The sequence below is a fragment of the Chanos chanos genome, chromosome 6 (assembly GCF_902362185.1).
Source record: "Chanos chanos chromosome 6, fChaCha1.1, whole genome shotgun sequence".
In the NCBI taxonomy this organism is placed as follows: domain Eukaryota; kingdom Metazoa; phylum Chordata; class Actinopteri; order Gonorynchiformes; family Chanidae; genus Chanos; species Chanos chanos.
The window spans coordinates 45,246,308-45,269,557 of record NC_044500.1 but is presented as its reverse complement, the minus strand read 5'-3'; the positions used below and the strand labels follow the sequence as shown (position 1 = coordinate 45,269,557).

General features: G+C 42.6%; 1 protein-coding gene across 1 annotated transcript in view; it reads left to right on the top strand.

Moving 5' to 3' along the window:
* The window catches only part of grm2a (glutamate receptor, metabotropic 2a), a 28,029-nt gene extending 11,808 nt beyond the window's left edge, over positions 1-16,221 (top strand). Inside the window, exons 2-5 of the mRNA XM_030776706.1 lie at positions 5,116-5,953; positions 7,576-8,639; positions 13,704-13,881; positions 16,148-16,221. Of these exons, the coding sequence (XP_030632566.1) occupies positions 5,116-5,953; positions 7,576-8,639; positions 13,704-13,881; positions 16,148-16,221 (2,154 nt within the window). The remainder of the gene's footprint in view (positions 1-5,115; positions 5,954-7,575; positions 8,640-13,703; positions 13,882-16,147) is intronic.
* The last annotated feature ends 7,029 nt before the right edge of the window (positions 16,222-23,250 follow it).

Here is a 23,250-nt window from a genome sequence, read left to right as displayed (position 1 = left end):
TGGGAAGTGGATTTTGATTGGATGGATAGATGAATGGCTAGCTCCTTCTTGTACACTAAGATATCAATAAGTAAATAAATCAATTCATCAGTTTTGTGTGGTTGCCAAGAAAAGAAATATTGCATCAACTAAAACACACCACATTAACACAAATCTATTCAAATAAATACATTCTGCTCTTCAGCATTAAAAAGATTTAACAAATTCATCTCACAGAGTTTAGATGATTTATTTGGGGCTGATTTTCTGATGTCTAATGTAAATATGTAAAGTGTCCTCTTTTTTCCCCCTTTTTTCTTTTTACACAAACCTATCACTGTCCTGGACTGGTCTTCCTTTGTGTGTGTGGTTCAGTTCAGAAATCCCACTGGCTGTAAATTCAATCAAGTTTTCCCGTGCATGTGGGAAAGCCATCCTGATGACGCTTATATCATTACAGCAAAGTTGAAAATGTCATATTTTAGTCATACGCTATTCAGAAAAAAAAAAAAACTCCTGATAAATCTAATGAAACTACAACCAAATCCCTGGTCATTATGGCACTGACACTTCCGCTCTCGCTAACTGCTCTTCAGCTGTATCTGATATTGGCACATACAAACTCTCTCTCTCTCTCTCTCTCTGTCTCTCTCTGTCTCTCTCTCTTTATCTAAAATGTCAATAGTGTGGCAGCCCAGAAAGCTTTGTGCCTGAGAGGTTGACAGTATGCCTGTGTTGTGCTGGTGTGCAGATGAATAAGAGATGAAGGTTCTGTCATATTTCAGGGGAGGCAGACAGGGTCTTTTCTGCCTGCATTCGTGCACGGATCACACCAGGCATTCCCTCTGCTCCCGCATGGCTCTCTCCCGCGGTAATCCGCTCAACTGCTCCCTTTTTCCCCGCCGTAAATCCGCTTCCTAATTTTCTTAATTAAATACTGCGTCACGTGGAGTCACGGAGCAATGCCCCGAGCCCTTCTTGAGCTCCGTATCTAACGCGCTAAAGTCAGTCAAAGCAAAAAGGATGCATCCCGAAAGTAATCAGAACTAATCGGCCGTATTGAGAGGCGCTTGAACGTTATTGAAATGGTTTGCTTGGGGCGTAGTTCTTAAGTTTGGATTGACATTTCTCAATGGTTTCCCTTCTGGCGATCCACTCGGTAGCAAATGTTTTAACATCAGCCCTGATTCGCCACGCTTTCAGTGAGCTAACAAAGGGCTTGTGAACGACTACAGGAACTTGAAAGGACTGTTTCCGTGTTTGGTCAGAATTCAAATGTTTTTCTCAACGCTGTCGTTGAGAAAACTCATCATACAGCATCACAGTTGGAAACTGTTTTTAGAGTTTTGTTGATACCATTGATGCTTCTCCTGTATATAAAGGAGCTTGTTAGCTAGAGTTTGCCTGAAGCAAGGAGAGAATTTGTTTATTTATTTATTTATTTTCTCGCTGGTGTCTACTGATGGAAGTGGATTTGATCTGAGCCATATGTACCCTGCCAGCATTAGATCCCTGGGGATAAAACAAGCTTTGTGAGAAATATTACCTTCCTCATACTGCCAGACAGCACTATGCTTCTGTCTTTAGGACATGCTAGAGGAATGGTAAGTTAGATTAGCTATCAGTGAGCGATTAAGTCCTTTAAAAATGAAATATAAATCAAGTGAATCATTCATGCCTACAGTGCAAACGTGTCTGCCAACAACTGTTTCTCTCTTTGACTAGTCTAGTGTAAATGTCTGGAAACCTTGAAGGTAGCTCAATACTACAGTGTCTATACCAAACACCAGACAGAGGTGAATTCTGAAAGCCAGTGATTAGGCATGAAGTTATTTTTATTTGACTTCAGTTTAACCCTAGATCTTCCCTTCTCCTTATCTGAATTCATTAGCTGTCTGAAGTTGGATGGATTTGCACTCTTGCACAAATTCATGTTTTATATCTCTAGTAGAATCTAGAGTTTTTTTTAAATTTTTTTTATCTCTGCCGGGAACTGGGAGTCATCACCGATCTTAGCATTCTAGGACAAGAATCATATAATACTATCTTTATGAACTGAACAGGAGATTAATGATATAAAATTAGAGCATTAATGTGATCAGTAATACAAAATAAATTCATTCATACCATAACCCTGAAATCTATGTTTTAGAGGAACAGGCCAAAGGGACAACAGTCACAGCCGTCAGTATCTTAATATTAACATATTATTGTCACAGTAAACATGGGGGATTTTGTAAAGTGAGTTGTGACTTTCGCTGAAGTTGAGACAATTTATTTGTCTGTTTAATTTTAGCTCCTCAAAGTGAAATAAACCTATTATACGGAACCAAACGCAGCCGCTGACTTTAAAAAATAATAAAATAAAATAAAAACCCGCGTAGTCACATATACCGAAACCTCCTGCTGGGACTTGTCAGCTAGCATTCATTAAACAGGCTGTCAAAGTCTTGCAGAGGAAACCACTTTTAATATAACGTTTCATGGCAATAAACCCCTGGGAAAGATCAACCCCTCGGGACACTGGGGAACCTCTAGAGAAACAAACTTCTGCAATATTAACCGCCCTGTTTCCCAAAGACGAGGTCTCTCCAACAGAGCCGTTACTATGGCGACGGGCATGAAAAATAAATGCTGGCCTCACCGGTGCTCTTTCCTGTCTGAGAGAATTAAAAGCAGTGACCACACAGGTATAGCGGAGTGACACCGCGGATCGCATATTGGTATGGTAATATGAATATGTAATATGAAGAAGAAAAGGTGTTCCTAAAGATTTATTTAATCTGAAATTCATTCATTTCAAAGTGCCTCACCTAGACCTTTGCAATGTTAAGGACACAGTGATAACTGAGACCCAGGCAGAGAAATCAGATTGGAATATGTTAAATTTGAGAAATCACAACTGTGTATGCTTTAAATATTAATGAGGCTACATGAGTAATAATGCATAGATTTAGAACTGGGGTGCATCCTGAACATGAATGACAGAAGGAATGAAGAAATGAATGAACGGATGAATGAGTGAATGAATGAATGAATGAATGAATGAATGAATTAGAGTGAGTGAGTGAAAGGACGATGTTATGATGTAACTTATGTGTGAGTGAACTAATGAATGAGGGAAAAAGGAAAGGATACAAAATCGGAAACAAGTGGATGAATGAATTCAGAGAAGAAAGAAAGAAAGAAAGAAAGAAAGAACAAACAGATGGATGAATGAGAGAGAGTGAGTGAATGATGAAACCTGTGAATGAGTGAATGAACAGGTGAACGGTGTAAAGAGGGGTAAAGGTAAGTGAGAAAGTAAAAATCAAAGAAAGAAACAATACGTAAACGTGAAGGAGTGGGTAAATACGTTCAGAAATGAACCAATGAACGAACAAACCAATGAACAAATGAATGAATGAACGAAATGAATGAATGAACAAATGAATGAATGAATGAACAAACGAATGAATGAACGAACGAATGGACGAATGAATGAATGAATGAATGAATGAATGAATGAACGGATGAATGAATGGATGAATGAATGAATGCATGAAATGTAGGGCTGTTATCCCGGTGACTTAACACAGGTGCTGATGCTGCGTTGAGATGTAAGGTGTAGGGAATGCCTCTCAGACTCCTCCTCACACACCTGGCTGAGTAGCCCCGTAAGGCCAAATGTAAGCAGACAGCTGTGAAATGTTTTACCAGCTCCTCACCTGCATTTGTTAGATGTTACAAAATGAAATAGCGAGTGTTTTTCTTTTTTCAGTTGGCAAGCACACATACGCACTGTTGTCTTTTGAATTTGAATGGTGCTACATGCTGCCACAGTTAGAAATAATATTTTTGAAACGGTGAGAGAGGAGCTGGCTGAATTGGAAGCAGACAAAACACAAGAGCTCTGTTTCAAACTTCCTCTTGGATTTGTCCTGTTGAATTCCCCTTATGGGCACGGATGCGCTCACCAACCAGTCTTTTTAAAACTGTCAAACGTCTCTGTAGCAATGACCTTCACTAAACAACACCATCCGCTAATCTACGTTGGACCGGTGGTTAAGTCTAATGAAAAGGAAAAAAGCATTTATATTCCATGAACGTTGGACAGACACTTCGGATAGGAATAATAAGCACAATAGCATAATATATATATATATATATATATATAGACTTGAAGGCCTTTATGAGTTGATTACACAGACTTCCTTTAGGCGCCTGAAGAGTTGCCTGAGGCAGATTCAGTCAGAGGGTTGTACTTCACACAGCATGAACAGAACTCTGTGAAAACCAACATGGGACTTAAGAAACGTCTCACGGTTACTTAACGCTCTGACTGTCTGTGAGTTTCGGGACAAAATAAACCTTAATTTTGGCAGGAAAAAAAAATAAAGATCAAGTGGAGGGGCTTGGAAAAAAAAAACCCCCAAACATTTTAACCGGTAAAGATCAAAGTATTGGTACATGAACAAAGCTTTAAGGTTTTTTTGGTGTGAGGGTGTGAACCTCTAAACAGAATAGGAATGCTTATGGTTGCTACTTTACCATGCTTTACGTTAATGTTAGTGAAGAAACGGAGTGTGTGAAACAACATCAGCATCCAAATACACAGTGTGCTATAGCAGAATCAGAATTTAACACGGTGTAACTGATCCTAATTGAATCCTCTTTTTTGACAAAAGCTTAGACTGGGGATGGATAACCCTGGAGTTCCTAACAATTTCAGGAATGTTATGTAATTAGAGACGTGTAATGTGAAATGTCTGAAGTGCACTCTGCATTTTGAGAGATGATAAGCTGAAGATGAGTGGGATTTGATTGCTTTGGCAGTCTAAACGTCAAATGACAACTGCTCTAATGGGCCATTTTATATTCTGGCTGAAAGCAATTCTTTAGCTCTGTAATCTAACTGAGAGAAACAGAGGCAGACAAATCAGATTGTTCAGGTAAAATGGTGTTTCTTCTGCTTGTGTAACATTATGACATTTTTGCTTTTGTAACATGAACCTTTCAGGAGTTTTTTACGATGTAGTACGTCCATAAAATTATGAAGACACTGAACTTGGGCAGCCCTTAAGTGATGAATTACTGTAGTTGTATTTCTTTTGGGTCAGTCTGTTTTGGTATCTTTTTTTTTTTTTTCTCGTGCAGGTGGCCAACCTACTTCGGCTGTTCCAGATCCCTCAGATCAGCTACGCCTCTACCAGTGCCAAGCTCAGCGACAAAACCCGCTACGACTACTTTGCCAGGACCGTGCCCCCAGATTTCTACCAGGCCAAAGCCATGGCTGAGATCCTCCGTTACTTCAACTGGACCTACGTGTCCACCGTGGCCTCGGAGGGCGACTACGGCGAGACGGGCATCGACGCGTTCCAGCAGGAAGCCCGCGCCCTGCAAATCTGCATCGCCACGTCGGCCAAGGTCAGCAGAACCATGGACCGTTATAGTTACGAGGCGGTGATCCGCTCCTTACTCCAGAAATCAAACGCCAAAGTGGTGATTCTCTTCACCCGAAGCGAAGATGCCCGCGAGCTGCTTGTGGCCGCTGCCCGCATGAACGTCACGTTCATCTGGGTGGCCAGCGACGGCTGGGGGGCACAGGAGAGCGTGGTGAGGGGTAGCGAGTCAGTGGCAGACGGGGCCATCACCATTGAGCTGGCCTCATACCCCGTCCTTGAGTTTGAGGAGTACTTCACCAACCTAAACCCATACAACAACACGAGAAACCCTTGGTTCAGAGAGTTCTGGGAACATCGATTTCAGTGCAGCCTGCACGACCTCAGCTGCAGCAAGCACTCACTCCGCGACGGCAAGTTTGAGCAGGAGTCCAAGATCATGTTTGTGGTGAACGCAGTCTATGCTATGGCTAATGCTTTACATAGCATGAGACAAGCGGTGTGTCCCAACACAACCAAAGTCTGCAATGCCATGAAGCCTGGAAACGGGAAGAAGTTCTACAAGGACCACATTCTGAAGACCAGGTTTGATGGTGGGTTTGTCTCGTAGTTTACACATCTATTGTATGCTCTACCTGTATTCTATCTGTATCAAAACAACTGTTTGAAAAACCAACGGGATCCAGCTCAGCCTATTCTGATAAATATTAGACTCCAGATCAATGCTAATGCAGGGAAGTAAAATAATAGAGATTTTGTTGGGAATATAACCTCGGTCTTATTTGACATCTTTATCTTTATCATGGTGATGTCATCTGTTCAGGATATCGTGTTTTTTTTCCCCTCGCCATTGAATGATCCCATGAGGTGGTGACATATTCAATAAACTACAGTGTGCTCAATTCAATTCAAAAACAAATTCAAAACAATTCTATGTTTGGAAGGGAGCCTTCAGTTGATTTAAATTGTTTTCATTGTTGTTGGAGAAGATAAGAAGAGTACTGACGACTCAATCAGCGGAGATGAAGCATTAATTCTCTTCATGCTCCTGAGGATATATTTGTCACGGTCTCAACAGCACATAGGGATTTTGTCCTCAAAAATGAATATCATAGTCACAGTTCTCATGAAGCCAATTATTAAAGTGTTATCTTTCTCAAAGCTATTGTCTTGAAAAAGCTATTTTTCATCGCACATTAATAGTTTTTCTGGATTTGGTCAACACTCTTCTGCAGAAGCATTTCTGGTGCCTTGATACCTGAACAAAACATTTTAATGATGCGGATTTCTAAGGTTTTGGGTGAAAGAGCACACTCAGAGCGTTCTTGCAATAGGCATATGAGGATCCATCTTCCCGGGGTAATTCTGGGTGGGTGGGTGTAAATCACGTTGGTTTTCGTCTCACCAAACAATCCATCTCAAACATGGCTGGATTTTGACAGGCGTCCCCTTGGGACATCTCCGTTATAGAGAAACTGTTTGGATTTAAAGCTGATATCCCACATGCTGTGTGTGTCTGCATTAGAAGTATTTCCACAGCTGACTGAAAAGCATGCAATATTGTTTTTGTAAACTGACCTCAATTTTTTTTTTTTGTTTGTTTTTTTTAACAATAGTTCAATAAAGCAGAGTGGCATGATTCACTGCATACTTGAGGGGGGAATGGCATCTATACTTGGCGGCTGACGGCATCGTTAGTAAATCTCAGTTAGGGGTTGAGGGCGGGACAGGGAGTGCAGGGGAGACATCGATACCGGTCTGTCGATGTTTTTCAAATTTAAAACAACAACACCGCTTTTTGTTTTCTCTCCCCCCCCCCCCCCCCCCCCACCACCCCCCGAACCAAACCGATCTATTTCTGATATTGTTGGGCCAGAAGGATTTACATCAAAGAAACTTGGCGGACTTGTGGCTCAGACCTTCTGGCCTCAATCATGTAAATGTTCTGTTCGCACCTGTGTCCAAAGCATTTTACTCGCTCAGTGAGGAGCACACGGACGAAACAGGACAAAATAGAGGATATGAGGCAGTGGCCTAAGGTTGGGCAGTTTATCACTGTTTATAATAGAACATGCTTTTTCATTATAAAATAAATGAAAATAAATAATAAAACTGCCCCTCATGAATTCCTTTAGCATAAACTGTCCTGATATTTCTTTTTGTGTGTGTGTGTGTGTGTGTGTGTGTGTGTGTGTGTGTGTTTTGCCTCTCAAAGCTCCCTTCCGTCCAGCCGACACTGAGACCGTCGTGCGCTTTGATGCTGTTGGAGACAGCCTGGGCCGATACAACATCTTCCACTACCACAAAGAGGACGGAAGGTACGTCTACCGCAAAGTGGGCTACTGGGCTCAGAGCCTGAGCCTAGACACCAGCCTGATTCCCTGGGAGAACCAAGTGGTGCCGACGTCACAGTGCAGCGACCCCTGCAGGAAGAACGAGATCAAGAGCATGCAGCCCGGCGACGTCTGTTGCTGGATCTGTATTCCCTGTCAACCCTACCAGTACCTCCTCGACGAGTTCACCTGCGCGGACTGCAGCTTTGGTCAGTGGCCCCTTGCCAACCTGACGGGCTGTTACGATCTACCTGAAGAGTACATTCACTGGGAGGATGCGTGGGCAGTCGGCCCCGTCACCATCGCCTGTCTGGGTATGTTATGCACCCTCTTTGTCATCGGCCTGTTCCTGAAGAACAACGACACGCCTGTCGTAAAGGCCAGCGGCCGTGAGCTCTCCTACATCCTGTTGCTTGGAGTGCTTATGTGTTACTGCATAACTTTCATCTACATCGCCAAACCCTCCGCCGTGGTCTGTACCCTGCGTCGCCTTGGCCTGGGAACCTCCTTTGCTGTCTGTTACTCTGCGCTGCTGACCAAGACCAATCGCATCGCTCGTATCTTTAACGGCGTGAAGGATGGGGCGCAAAGACCCCGGTTCATTAGCCCTGCTTCCCAGGTGGCCATCTGTTCTGCTCTGATCTCCTGCCAGCTGTTAGTGGTAGTTATTTGGCTCCTGGTTGAGGCTCCAGGTGTTCGTAAGGAGGTCAGTCCCGAGAGGAGAGACGTGGTCACCTTAAAGTGTAACAGCAAGGACTCGAGCATGTTGGTCTCCCTCACGTACAACTGCATCCTCATCATCCTCTGCACCTTCTACGCCTTCAAGACCAGAAAGTGCCCGGAGAACTTTAACGAGGCCAAGTTCATCGGCTTTACCATGTACACCACCTGCATTATCTGGCTGGCGTTCCAGCCCATCTTCTATGTCACTGCCAGTGACTACAGGGTGAGTCCATCTGTCTGTACAGCTCTTGCCGCTAAACCAGCTTTTCATTCACAGTTTAGTTTGCATTCCTGTGGCAGCTTGACAGCACCGTGGGAAGTGGGCATTTAGGGATTTACTTTAAACTTCAAATGTTTTTGAAGCTCCGGATTCTGTATGCTACCTGATGCAAAAGCCATAGTGACCAAGAATGTAGAAAGATAGTTTGAATATCTTAGTGGATACCCATCCCATGTTTACATCTCATTTTGAAATTGGAGGACCACAAAGTCAAATGAGATGGAAAAACATCTCCTTATGTTATCTTTAGCACTGACAGTATCTGCCATTACGTGTGTCTGCACGGATAAACAGGACAAGAAGCTGCCCCATGTAGTTGCTCAAAGCAAAATGATTGGCGAAAAGTTCTCTCTTTCTTTTTTTTACTTTGTTTGTCTCAACAAAATGAAAGACATCCTCTGGCTAAGATTCTGTTTTTTTTTTTTTGTTGTTGGTTTTTTTTGGTATAAATTCTCTTTAAAAAATCCTTGTCCTTAGCTGTTCTCTGTGTTACGACAGAGCTTCATTTTCACTCCTGTAAGGACAAAAGCATCAGTGCCTCGACAACACGTTCACCCCCCCCCGCCGGGAAAGGATTTCGCTGCCACGGTTTCAAATCAAAACTGCGTCGGGCGGAGATCTGTGTCATGGTTTTGAATCGTGGGCTATTTTAGACCATCAGCCTCAGAGCTGCTCTAGCCTGCATTCATTTTTTGTTTTGTTTTGTTTCGTTTCGTTTCGTTTTAACAGTTCGGCGCTTCTGTAAGCACATAAGTCAGTGAGTTCACTTTGCCTTACTGAGTCTTCTCTTCAGTACCTGCAGATTGCAACAACAGATATGAAAATCCTTTGATCGTCGGTCTTTAGCGCTGATAAAAGGAACCGCCTTGCTTTTCATGTGGCTGGAAAATCTGTTCCGATAGAGAACAAAGGAACCGGGGAAGATGATATCCGGGTAAATGACAGGATTAAAAAAGATGCGACAGAATTTGATTGAAAATCTCCTTCAAATCTGGCACTTAATGACAAAGGAATGAACGGAATGATCTGAATGACATTCCACCAAAGATATTTTAGATGCCGCGCATCTCCCTGGGACTACGGCTATACCTCAGCTATATCTCGGTGTTTCCACAAGTAAAAGAGATTGTGTGTTTGTATGCAAATTTCATACGTGATCTGTCTCGCCTGAAAAAAAAAAGAAAAAGAAAAAAGGGAGAAACACTTGCATAATGGGACAGGATGCTCACAGGCGGCTGTGTGATCTGGGAGGGCATGTGAGAGAAAGGAGAGAGAGAGAGAGAGAGAGAGAGTACAAATTAAAAGATTGTGATATGCTTAGTGAAGTGTGAGTTTCCAGAGGATATGCTTCTAAATTACAGAAAATATTTTGAGCCACTGGGGGAATAATGACTCAGTGGACAGTAATCAGGCCATTGGCTGAGAACCAGCTGAGACTCAGTTGACTCACAGTCTGCTTCTGCTCCCTTCGCAAGAAGAAGCACCATCCAAAGGAGTGGAGCGTTTGTACTAACCTATATGAACCAAACAATGCCATTGGCTAAGCCCTAGATCATTGTCACGTGTTTAGGATCTATTTTTGGGGAAGGGAAGGGTTGGACACAAACATTGTATTTTTCAACCTTAATGCAATTCTCACAGGAACTCAGGACCTTGCTCAGGAGGATTGGGGTTAGCTGAATGGAACGGTTTTTGAGTGGACCTTGAATATGGGAGGCACGTATTATCTGTGGCTTGCCAGGCTGAAGGTTGCTTACACTGATATCGCATTAGGCACAGAAAGAATATGTTAACAGACAGGTGCATAAGCCAGCCCTCAAATCCACACATGCACACACACACACACAGACACATGCAGACACACATACACACACACACACACACACACACACACGGTTTAAATCGTCACTTATATCAGATAAGTATATCAGATCAGATTTAGGTTCTCCTCAGATGTCCATCAGAGAGAGAGAGAGAGAGAAAGAGAAGGACAAAGAGAGAGAGAGAGAGAGAGAGAGAGAGAAAGATTTGTTCTATCATAAGTGTAGGAGGTTCTCCCTGAGGTCTGTTCTTGTGCGTCCTCTGAGTCCGTATGCGAGGTGTTTGGTGTTCTGTTGTGGCTCTTTGGGGAATGTCAGTGTCAGTGAAGAGGGGAAAAGAGGCACACAGAGGGGGACACAGTGTCCCTCACTGGCCCTCTACACAGTGTCCCTCACTGGCCCTCTACACAGTGTCCCTCACTGGCCCTCTACATAGTGTCCCTCACTGGCCCTCTACACAGTGTCCCTCACTGGCCCTCTACACAGTGTCCCTCACTGGCCTTCTACACAGTGTCCCTCACTGGCCCTCTACACAGTGTCCCTCACTGGCCTTCTACACAGTGTCCCTCACTGGCCCTCTACACAGCAATGTGGAGTGAGGTGTGAAAAAGACAGGGCAGAGTCCCAGCTGTGGCCCTTGTGCTGGGACCATGGAGTGCCTTAAAGAGAGAGAACCAGAGAAATTATCTTACACACACATACATACACACACACACACACACACATGCTCATGCACACACTCACTCAGACACATACACACACATACATATATATAAACACATTCTTATGCAATAGCATTTTCACACACTCAGACACAAAGACACACACACACACACACACATACATGCTTTCAGCATTCAGTGATACAGATACGCACACATACACATTCCCACATACACGCGTGCGTGTGTGCACACACACATATATATATATGCGTGTGCAGGTTTGATATGTTAGAGCAGGGGTGTCTTAAACCTGTATGAGAATGCCTCACACTGTTTTTTGTGAATCTCAGAACAGCAGTAGAATTAATTTACATTTGAATTTGATTTTGAAGGATTTTTTTGCGCTTGAATGAATCATCTCAGAGCTCTCTTAAACTCAGATTTAATACTCATTAAGTTTTTACCCACCATTTCACCAAGTACCAGAATAATTAATGTCTTCATTCTTTTTTTTAAGCAAATTTTAGTAGGGATATTAGACTAGTCAATCATATAAATATACAAACCATATAGTCTTTATCTTAAATGGAGGTCTTGGAATTGTGTTCATCTCAAAACTGTTCCACACTGTGATCTCCAAACTTTAGATCTTAATGATCCATCAGTTCTTCCAGTCTTACACCGCCATTATATTATTAACATTCGATCTTTTATTGTCATGCGTTCCTGGTCTGACTCTGACCATGTAGTAAACAAACAAACAAACAAACAAACAAAAGATTAACATCAATTTTATGTATTTCTTCCATAACCTTCTTTTAGGTTACAAACGGTACACATTTCAGGCAGGTAGTGACTGGTTTACAAATGCTACTGCAGCATGAATCTTACAATTCAGGATGTTTTCACCACACATGAAAATGATTTATGCTGCACATCTGTCCTTGAGTGGAAGTGCTGCAGTGGAGCATACTGGTGTTATACCTGGCGATGTCATCCATACTGGTGTGCACTGGTGTCCTACATTACAACTCTATTGAACATAAGCATCCAGAACCACTAAGAAAATGGATTAATTGTTTGTTTTGACCACTTGACCACGTTTTAATGTTATCCACCAATTTAGCTTTTTTTTTTTTTTTTAATTGTCTCTGTCATTTTTAACCATTGTGAGGCTTTCTCATCTGAAGTTTATTTCTCTGTTGGCGTCTGGGTGGTTTTCCTCTTCACTCTCAGGAAAGAAGGCATTACAGTCTAATATCAAGATGAAGGACTCGTGATTTGTGTTTCTGAGAAAAAATAATGAGTGTTTTCATATTTGACCCGTTCATACTGACCAAGAGCGTCACAGGGCAGAGCAGAGAAGTGCTTTATCTCGAATGTCGAATCAAAAAGATCAAAGAGATATCAATATACAAAAAAAAGAAAGAAAGAAAGAAACAAAAAAAAGAAGAAAGAAGAAAGTGTTCATAAAATGCTGTCAGAGGTACTGGGTCTCAGTGGGAAGAGACTGGAGCCTTACTGGAAAGCAGTATTTGGTGTTTCTCTTTGCAGTGTAGCCAGCCCAGATGTGTTGCATTATTTAAACCACTCAAAGTTTACTCTTATGCAATAGCACTTTCAATGACATTTCTGTGAACCTATTTTGGGGGGTGAATCAGCCCGAATACTTCAAAGCTTTTTGTTGATATCGGGTAACATGAGGATATGTGGTTTTCTCACGGGCCTTTTTCTCTCGTTCTCTGATGAAATACACAGAAAACAGCCGTTTTGAAACGGAACCGAACCGATACGCAAACGAGAAAAAATAGCAGTACCTTTTTTTTGTAAAGACATTTGAGAAACTGGTGGAAATCTGTAAAACGTTTTGGTTTTGGTCTCCGTTGTATTCCTTTGCCGTCATAGCTTCTGTTACCCTCGTTTCAAGGGCTGACATTATTATGCAGGAAATCGACCTTGTTCACACACTACAGAAACCCACTCCAAACACAGAATGAGATTCTGGAGAGAAGCGGTCAGCCAATGAGAGACTAGGAAAGGGAATGATGTATGAGACACATAGGGACATGTGCTGTTTATGACACTGGAAAGAGCCTTCCCACACATTTGATTCATTTACCTTCACAAACTGGGTTCCCCTGTATCATTTTATACCTGTTCACATGTGCTATGATGAGGCGAGATCAACAGAAGGCCAAATCGACCCCTTTGAAAGCTAAAAACTAAATTAAACATGGGCTCTGACGGGAGAAATCTGCCAAAAGGCGAGAGCACATTTATCTGTCTTCAATCTTATTTCACGTCTCAGCTGAAAGCCATAAGTCATGACATAACCCGCACCTCGGTCAAGGTCTGATCAGAGTGTATGTCTTTTTTCTATGTCTCTCTCCTCCTTTGTGTGTGTGTGTGCGTGTGTGTGTGTGTGTGCATGTGTTTGTGTGTGTGTGTGTGTGTGTGTGTGTGTGTGTGTGTGCGCATTTGTGTATGCATGTGTGTTTATGTGTGTATGGGTGTGTGTACAGGTTCAGACCACCACCATGTGCATCTCAGTGAGTCTGAGCGGTTCGGTGGTTCTGGGCTGTCTCTTCGCTCCCAAGATCCACATCATCCTGTTCCAACCCCAGAAAAACGTCACCACGCTGCGGGTTGCCACGACACGCTTCAGCGTCACAACAGGACACATGTCCAGCCTCTCCCAGGGTATGGCCTCTACCTAACACTCCGTTAATAATGTTTTCTCTGGCTGTCAGCATTTTTCAAAATGCCATAATGCACTGGGGAATACACTGGGGGAGACTGGGTGCAGAATGGGGTGGGAAAAGACAGGAGAAGTATAATAAATCAAAGGAAGTGCTTGTTTTTTTTTGGGTTTTTTTGTCTTGTTCTTCTTGTGTGTGTGTGTGTTCCATTTTCACCATTTTGGAAATGTGCACTCTTTAAGTTTACTGAGACTAAACACGTTTATAATTTACCTCCGACAATAAAATCCATGCGAGCTGGTCAATAATAATAATTTATGATGTGTAGTACGACCGAATAATGTAGTGCTCGAAAATATTGCCTTCAGAATACGTTGATTTTTAGACACGATGAGTGAGAAGGTGTTGGCATTTAACACACAGCACTTGAGATGTCAGCTGAAACACAGCAGTGTACCTGACTGGGCACACGGAATGAGCACCCACAGCCTTTTAACCAGAGGAGAATCTCTTTTTAAACAGTTCCCTTCACTTCCAGCAGTTTCATCAATGTAGTAACAATGGAATTACCATAGAAACAAGAAGCTGTCACATAGCAACAATAAAGGAGATGGAATCTAATGCGTAAAAAAAAAAGGGCGGGGGGAGTGTGATACTTTTGTGAGAAGCGACACACATGTAGCTACACAATAGGAATAAATACAGCGTTTTCTGTAGTTAGTCACTGTGGAGTGCCACATCACTTCAATCAGGCTGCCCTGGCTAAACATCTGACTGTTTATTTATATATATAAAAAAGATAACAATTCACTATTGCAAGTTATGTCCTGCTATCATAAAAGAACAACAACACTGTGTTAACTATTTCTCACCATGGTTACAGGTTTAACATGTACAATGGTGTATAAAAACATTGAGGGATATAGGTAAATGAACTCGCAATCAAACATCTATGTCACACATTAGTGATAACTACTGTCTTCACCGATCCAACAGAAAACAACTCTAGCTGTATATTAGTTATAGTGTGAGCAGGGTGGTTAACTCTAGCTGTACATTAGTTATAGTTTGAGCAGGGTGGTTAACTCTAGCTGTACATTAGTTATAGTTTGAGCAGGGTGGTTAACTCTAGCTGTATATTAGTTATAGTTTGAGCAGGGTGGTTAACTCTAGCTGTATATTAGTTATAGTTTGAGCAGGGTGGTTAACTCTAGCTGTATGTTAGTTATAATTTGAGCAGGGTGGTTAACTCTAGCTGTATATTAGTTGTAGTTTGAGCAAGGTGGTTAACTCTAGCTGTACATTAGTTATAGTTTGAGCAGGGTGGTTAACTCTAGCTGTATATTAGTTATAGTTTGAGCAGGGTGGTTAACTCTAGCTGTATATTAGTTATAGTTTGAGCAGGGTGGTTAACTCTAGCTGTACATTAGTTATAGTTTGAGCAGGGTGGTTAACTCTAGCTGTATATTAGTTATAGTCTGAGCAGGGTGGTTAACTCTAGCTGTACATTAGTTATAGTTTGAGCAGGGTGGTTAACTCTAGCTGTATATTAGTTATAGTCTGAGCAGGGTGGTTAACTCTAGCTGTATATTAGTTATAGTTTGAGCAGGGTGGTTAACTCTAGCTGTACATTAGTTATAGTTTGAGCAGGGTGGTTAACTCTAGCTGTATATTAGTTATAGTTTGAGCAGGGTGGTTAGAGGTGTTGTAGTGAAGGAAACAGCCCAATCGTTTTAATCCAAAACATATCAAATCTGTGTGGATCTGTCCTTGACTGAGACGTTTAACCCAGATGCTGTTCCAGAACATTCTCCTCTCTGACACAGGGAAGAACTGCAAGCCTCCCTGGATGAGTGTGTCGACTAAATGAATAAATGTAAATGTGAGATAAAGGTCTCATTTGAAAGTTCCTCTGTAGCATCGTTTTCACCTCGTGATCCTCACAGAAGAATATCATTACGTGGTAACTAGGTATGGTAACTACGAGAGGGAAGTGATGTCATAACGTATATTCTCTCAGCAAAGGCTAAACTAGCGTGAACATTAACATCCATTCTGTGTGGGTTTTACCTTGTAACTATACAACAACAGTACATAGCTGGCAAAGTAATGTCATTAATTATTCAGCAAAATTTAACGTTCATCACATGTCATGCTCACATTGTGTATTCATGTGCCTGTGTAACCCTACAGTTCATTAAATAACCCGTAGCTTCTTATTTACTGAGGATTAGCACTGATTCTAATTCACTGCTATTTCCTTTCAGCCTCGGCTTCCAACATCGTTCCCACGGTGTGTAACGGCAGAGAAGTGGTAGACTCAACGACATCCTCCTTGTAGAAGCCAAGCGTGACGTCATGTTCTTCAGCCAAACATACTCTACAGAGCTCTAGAATCAACTAGTCTAGAATCAGGTGTTGACAGAATACTGAAGGGGGGGGGGGGGGGGGCGACGACGACGAAACACAGTTGGCAGATCTGGCAATGTTCTTCTCAGTGTACTGTTAGTACAACGTTCCGGATTTTTCTTTCTCTCTTTCTTTCTTTTGTTTTCTTTCTCCAATATTTGACTATTAGACATAAGAAATGAGATGCCAGTTACACGATGTATACCCTTTCTTTTTACCGAAAAGATACGGAACTGTTGTCTGAGACTTGGAGTAAACTGTAGTTCAATCTGTTCAATGTATTATATACCAGATGTTTTTAATGTAGATTTTGGTGATCCAGTTCGTGGTTTCTTGTAATTTATGTAAATAATAAAAAACGTGTTTTTTTTATGAATATGGGAATGACCGGCTGACTGGTCTCTTTATTTTCGTTAAAATAGGAGTCTGATCAATCGCCTGACACACGTCTTAGTCTTCGTCATTTTAAAAGAACCTTTCGGAGATTGTGTGATAACTGATAGAAGCGTGTTCAAACCAGCTCAAGGTGTGTTGGAATATGCAAACTTTTTATTGCTGGAGCTTCAGTCTTCACGTTCATGGAAAAGTGAATTAATTTGGGGAGAGCCCCATTGTTTTTCCTTGCAAAGCGTCTGATATTACTGTAGCGGACATCAGTAACCATAGCACAGGCGTTTCAGTGGGATTTTTTTTCCCTGTCTCCATCAGCCGGCCACTGCAAATACGCCCTTTAATACTTGCAGACGCACAAATGTTCAACTGCCTTGAGGAATAAGTTATCATATCCTGGATTCGGAATCACGAAGAAATTAATAAAAGCCTTGAAGTCTACGTTCAGTAAACTCTTAACGATCCAGAGTGGAACACGAAACCCACTCAGTGAAAGCGTGGGAAACACGTAAACAAGTCTTCAACGTTCTGCTCGCTTGCAGTGTTGAGCGGCGATACATTATCGCCACCTAGTGTTTACATTTGTTATCTACTTCTGGCCGTCGATTTTCCAAACTACAACTTGAAATCATGCAAGCATCCTCACTCAATAATTTCATGGTGGAAATATAATTAGATCGCAAATGCGCATGCATTTTGCACGTTTCTTAAACGATCATGTCAAAAATAATTAATGTTTATTGATTCATACATGACAACATTGTAAATGTCTCAGTAAAATGACGAAGCACATTCATTAGGTCTTTAATTGAGAAATTTCAAAAAGAGTAAATGGGAAACTGAGAGCTATTTCATTAACTACAATACGCTTGTTGTTAACTAAACCTATTATCTAGACGGGTAACTTCTGAAATTCACGTGCATTAATCCGCGTCTCTTTACATGATAAAAGGTGTTACTGTTTAATGCTGCTGTACCCCAAAAGACTATTAATGAAAAACAGTCTCGCTTGCCCCGTTAACGCATTGCCCAGTTTAATCTGGAGATGTAATCTCTTACTGGATATTTCATTTCATTTTATAACTCTACTGTCTATCCGGCCATGACCAAAGAGGCTGGAGAGAAATGAAGATAAACCAGTCGCATCTGTTTATCAATGCACGCTCTGTCCTCTAGACTGACAAGCTCGCTCAAGTTGACTACCTGACGCATTCATTCGTGTAGGAGTGATTTCCCTGAATTTTTTTTCCACCGTTGCACACGCTATCACCTCTATTGATGATTCTTTTTTTTTTTTTTTTTTTTTTTTACGATTTTAATATAAGTTTTCTGTGAGTGATTACTCATCTGACCTATCTCGACCGCTTTCTTTCTCCTTTTCATGCACCGTAAACCTACATTGTTAAAACGTCAACGTTTTTTTCCAAAATAACGCTAGAGAAAAGCTTCGTGTTTGTTTGTTTCTCTTACCTTTTTCCTCACTTTCCAGGCTTGATGGCCTCGCAGAACATTCTCTGAAATACAAAACAGATGGAAACACGGCAAAGCGTGGCGAGAAAATGCTTTGGTTATCAAGTAGGCAACACTACTTTTGCATGACTGAGAACGAATTATCCTTCAGTGACCCTGCCGTTCAATAGAATGGGCATGTGTGAATTACTCTTATTTTGACCAAATGCTGTTTTTACTTCTCTCATTCCACTGCCTTATGCTCGCCACAGTTGCTGGACACCTGCTGACATTTGAAACAGGTAAAGATATGCACAGATTTTCAAACATACACAGAAGATGGTCTCTGTCGTTCTACACAACGATTATGTATGCGACCCCTTTCAGGCATCAGTGTTAATGTAGAAAGACAGTGTATTAGTGTATGAATGGATACTGTAATATAGTGACTCTCAAGGAAAAAACTATGAACAAATATTCAGATATTGAGTGTTCATTTTCACACGCACACACGCATTCACACTCACAGTTATCTCTCAGTACAATATCAGAGACTCTCCGTTGATTTCTGTGTCTCTAACTAGAGTCATAATCAGCACAGGGCAATTTAGTCAGATTATGCCATATTACTGGGAACTTTCAGTCTCCCCCAAAATACAAATACATGATATATACACACACATACACGCACACAGACACACACACACACACACTCGGTCACTCTTGTCTGTCTTTCTTCCACTGTCATCCAGAGATTGTCTTCATGTGACTCAGGCTGTAGTAAAGTGTGTCTGAATAAGAGGAGATGGGGTACTGCCAGGACAGGGAAATGTCTCCATCTAGTGGTGGCATTATTACTCTCCACCACCACATAAAAAAAAATTAAAAGGGTTTGATGTGTTAGGTCTGTAAATGGTTGAGAAACATTTCACTCTCCTTATTCCTTTTTTTCTGGACTAAAGAGATTAGATTACGATTAGACCATGAAGACAAATATTAGACACAGAGCACAGACATTAGATATAGAGGGCAGACATTAGACACAGAGGACAGACATGAGACAATGAAAATGAACATTAGAGCTGATGACAGACATTAGAGATGAGTTTCAGGAGTGATGAGGAAATCAGGACTTTGTCTCCATCTGCTGGTCACATCACATCCATCCAGCACCAAGAAGGATGGACTGCCAATCAACAGTCTGAATGATCTTGCTTCCATGGGAACAGTCATTCAACCACATGACTCCAGATGTAGGACTGTAATGTGTGAGTGTGTAGTGAGTGTGATGACAGGTTGACTGTACAGGTGTGTGTATGATGAGGATTAGAAACACAGTCAGGAAGACTGACAGGAGCAGACTTTTCTCTTCATCTCCACTCATCAAACCATTGTGTGAGAATCAGAGGATCAGATCTCAGGACTGTGTCTTTGCTTTGGTTTCATTTCATCCTTTTCACCCTCATCTCTCTTTACTCAAACGTTCACTAATGCGTGCATTTTAAGTATTGCATGTATTTTATAAATAATAAAATAATGTATTTTATTTTAGCACAGAGGTTGGGATATACCAGTCTAATAACTGTATTCTATCTAGACTTAACACAGCAAGCTTATCATCATTAAACATATTACTAAAACTAAGCCAACTTATGCTGTGTGTAATAACTCAGTACTAATCAGGTCAGAAGCAGGTTTAACACAGTAAACCTGACCAATTACGCCACAACAAAGAGTGAGACACATAATTTTAATTCAAATCTACTTACTTAAAAAACAAACAAACAAAAAGACAGAAAAAAGGCAAATAAGGCTTTGAGCCAAAGAAGAGAAAATAACAAAATAAAAACTGGCACTAACTATTAATAAACAATCTCTACACACATGAAAGAAAAAAAAATAATGATAGAAACTGCCCAACTGAAGAAAAACAGGAGAAAAACAAACACAATAATGATCATGGATCTTCCCTACCGCTGCAACTATTTACATAACTATTTACAGAAATGATAAGAGGTTTGCCCCTCCTGGAATCGCAACCTTATCGTGGTGGAGGGGTTTGTGAGCCCCTGTGATCCTGGGAGCTGTGCTGCCTGGAGCATGTAGCTTCTGGTATGGTCACCCAAGGCAGAGAGGTCCCGGGTGAAGGGCTAGACAAAAAGCGATTCTGAAAGCCCTTATGATCAGCACCCACATAGAAGAGGGCCGCCCTCTCATGTGCCCACCACCTGCGATGGGAGAAATAGGGGCCGGGTGCGATGCCACATGGATGGCGGGTTGGGGCGAGGGCCCTGGCGGACTGGACTTATGGAATAGAATCTGGCTTTTGGTACGTGGAATGTCACGTCTCAGGGGGGAAGGAGCCAGGACTTGCGTTGGAGGTGGAGCGATACCAACTAGATATAATTGGGCTCACTTCTACGCACAGCCTTGGCTCTGGAACCAAACTCCTGGATGGGGGCTGGACTCTATCCTTCTCCAGAATTGCCTGGGGTGAGAGGTGACGGGCAGATGTGGGGTTACTTGTTAGCCCCTGACTGAGCGCCACAGTGTTGGAGTTTGTCCCGATGAACAAAAGGGTCGCCTCACTGCAACTTCGGTTTGCAGGGGGGAAATCTCTGACTGTCGTGACGGCAAAAGTGCTGAATGGCAGCTCAGAGTACCCAGCCTTCCTAGAGACACTGGAAAGTGTCCTAGTGAACACACCATCTGGTGACACGTTGGCTATGATGGAGAGCCTTGGAGGGGAGTGACTGGGAGGAACGGCCTACCCAATCTGAACCCGAGTGGTGCTTTGTTGTTGGACTTCTGTGCGAGTCATGGATTGTCCATAACAAACACCATGTTCAAGCATAAGGCGGCTCTTAAGTGTACCTGGTACCAGAGCTCCTTAGGCCAAAGGTCGATGATCGACTTTGTAGTCATCTCATCAGACCTGCGGCCATATGTGCTGGACATTCGGGTGAAGATAGGGGCAGAGCTGTAAGCTGATCACCACTTGGTGGCGAGTTGGATCAGATGGCGGGGGAGGCTGCCGGACAGACCTGGTAAACCCAAGCGCATAGTGAGGGTGAACTGGGAACAGCTGGCTGAGGACCTTGTCCGGAAGATCTTCAACTCACACCTCCATAGCGGCAGCCCAAGGACCCAGTGGTGGATGCCACCGGTGAGGGAAGGCTTCAGGCTGAAGAAGGAGCCCTTCCGGGCTTGGCTAGCACGGGGGACTCGGGAATTGGCTGAGAGGTACCGGCACGTCAAAAGGGCTGCAGCAACGGCTGTCATGGAAGCAAAAACTCAGGTATGGTAGGAGTTTGGGGAGGCCATGGAAAAGGAGTTTCGGTTGGCCTCAAAGAGGTTCTGGCAAAGTGTCAGGCGACTCAGGAGGGGCAGGCAGGGCCTTGTCCAGGCTGTTCTCAGCAGGGATGGGGAGGTTCTGACCTCAACTGAAGATGTGGTCGGACGATGGAAGGAACACTTTGAGGAGCGACCAACACGCCCTCCACAGAGGAGGCAGGGCCAGAAGATTCAGGAGGGTCGTCTCCGTCAGGGCTGTACCTTGTCTCCAATCTTGTTCTTGATTTTCATGGACAGGATCTCAAGGCGCAGTCGGGGTGAGGAGGGTGTCCAGTACGGCGCCCTCAGGATTGCATCTCTGCTTTTTGCAGATGATGTGGTTCTGTTGGCCTCATCAAACTGTGATCTCCAGCACACGTTGGGGCAGTTTGCAGCCGAGTGTGAAGCGGTTGGGATGAGGATCAGCACCTCCAAGTCCGAGGCCATGGTCCTATGCTGGAAAAAGGTGGCTCGCCCCCTCCAAGTTGGGACTGAGTTACTGCCTCAAGTGGAGCAGTTCAAGTATCTGGAGGTCTTGCTCACGAGTGAGGGTAAAATGGAGTGGGAGATCGACAGGCGGATCGGGTGGTGACGACAGTCATGCGGTCGTTGTACCGGACCATCGTGGTGAAGAAGGAGTTGAGTCAGAAGGCAAGGCTCTAAATTTACCAGTTGATCTTTGTTCCAACCCTCACCTATGGTCACAAGCGCTGGGTAGTGACCAAAAGAATGAGATCACGGATAGAAGCGGCAGGAGGAGCAGGTGGATGTAGCTGAGGAAAGGGATATCTGGGCTACTCTCCTCAGCCAGTTGCCACCGCGACTCAGTCCCGGATAAGCGGCAGAAAATGGATGGATGGATGGAATAAGAGGTTTGTGTGTGATTGCACAGTGAGTTATCAGTGAGAAGTGTAAGTAATGACCGGTGAAATGTAGTGTAGTCTGACCAGCAGGGCTGTGGTCACGGACAGACTGAGTTTTCACAGGATCCAGAAACCTCTTAATTATAAAGCACCAACTTTCACCTTTCTACCATAGAGAGAGTGTGTATTTGTTTGAGATAAAATGTCTGTGTGTATGTGTATACGTGGGAGAGAGAGAGAGACAGAGAGAGAGAGACTGTGACAGAGTTGTTGACATGAGAGACTTAATATTTATGTTTATCTCTGATGCGTGTGTAGGATTGAGTGGTGAGGAGGGATCCCCGTAAGAAAGTCTGTACACGTGTGTGTGTGTGTGTGTTTCAGAGAGAATGAGTTTATACATGTCTACCACTGAGTGTTTCTGTTTTTGAGTCAGTGTGTAAATGTGTTTGACACATTATGTATGACTATGAATACATAAGAAAAAAAAGAGAGAGAGAGAGAGAGAGAGAGAGAGAGCAAAGCAAATGCGCACATACACTGCTTTCTTATTGATATTCTCAATGATTTAATGAATCCAAGAACATATGAATTAAAGTGTATAACAAATGAGGCATTTTCAGTGTCAAAAATCAAAACTCGAATTCTAGGAGAACAAAAACGTGCACAATTTATGTATGACCGTCGTCCTGTCTTCTCTGATTCACACACTAACTCTCAACAATGGGGGAACATTGAGCTTCACAAAATGAAGGGAAAAAAAACAGCACACACATTAAGAGAAACTTCCCACAGTCAGAGGATGATCATTAGAGTAATCTCAGCTACAATCACAGCACTCCTTTACTACAACCTCCATCCATAATAACCTAATCATGTCTGTCATCAGATAATACAGCACAATCATTCGACATTATGATCATAAC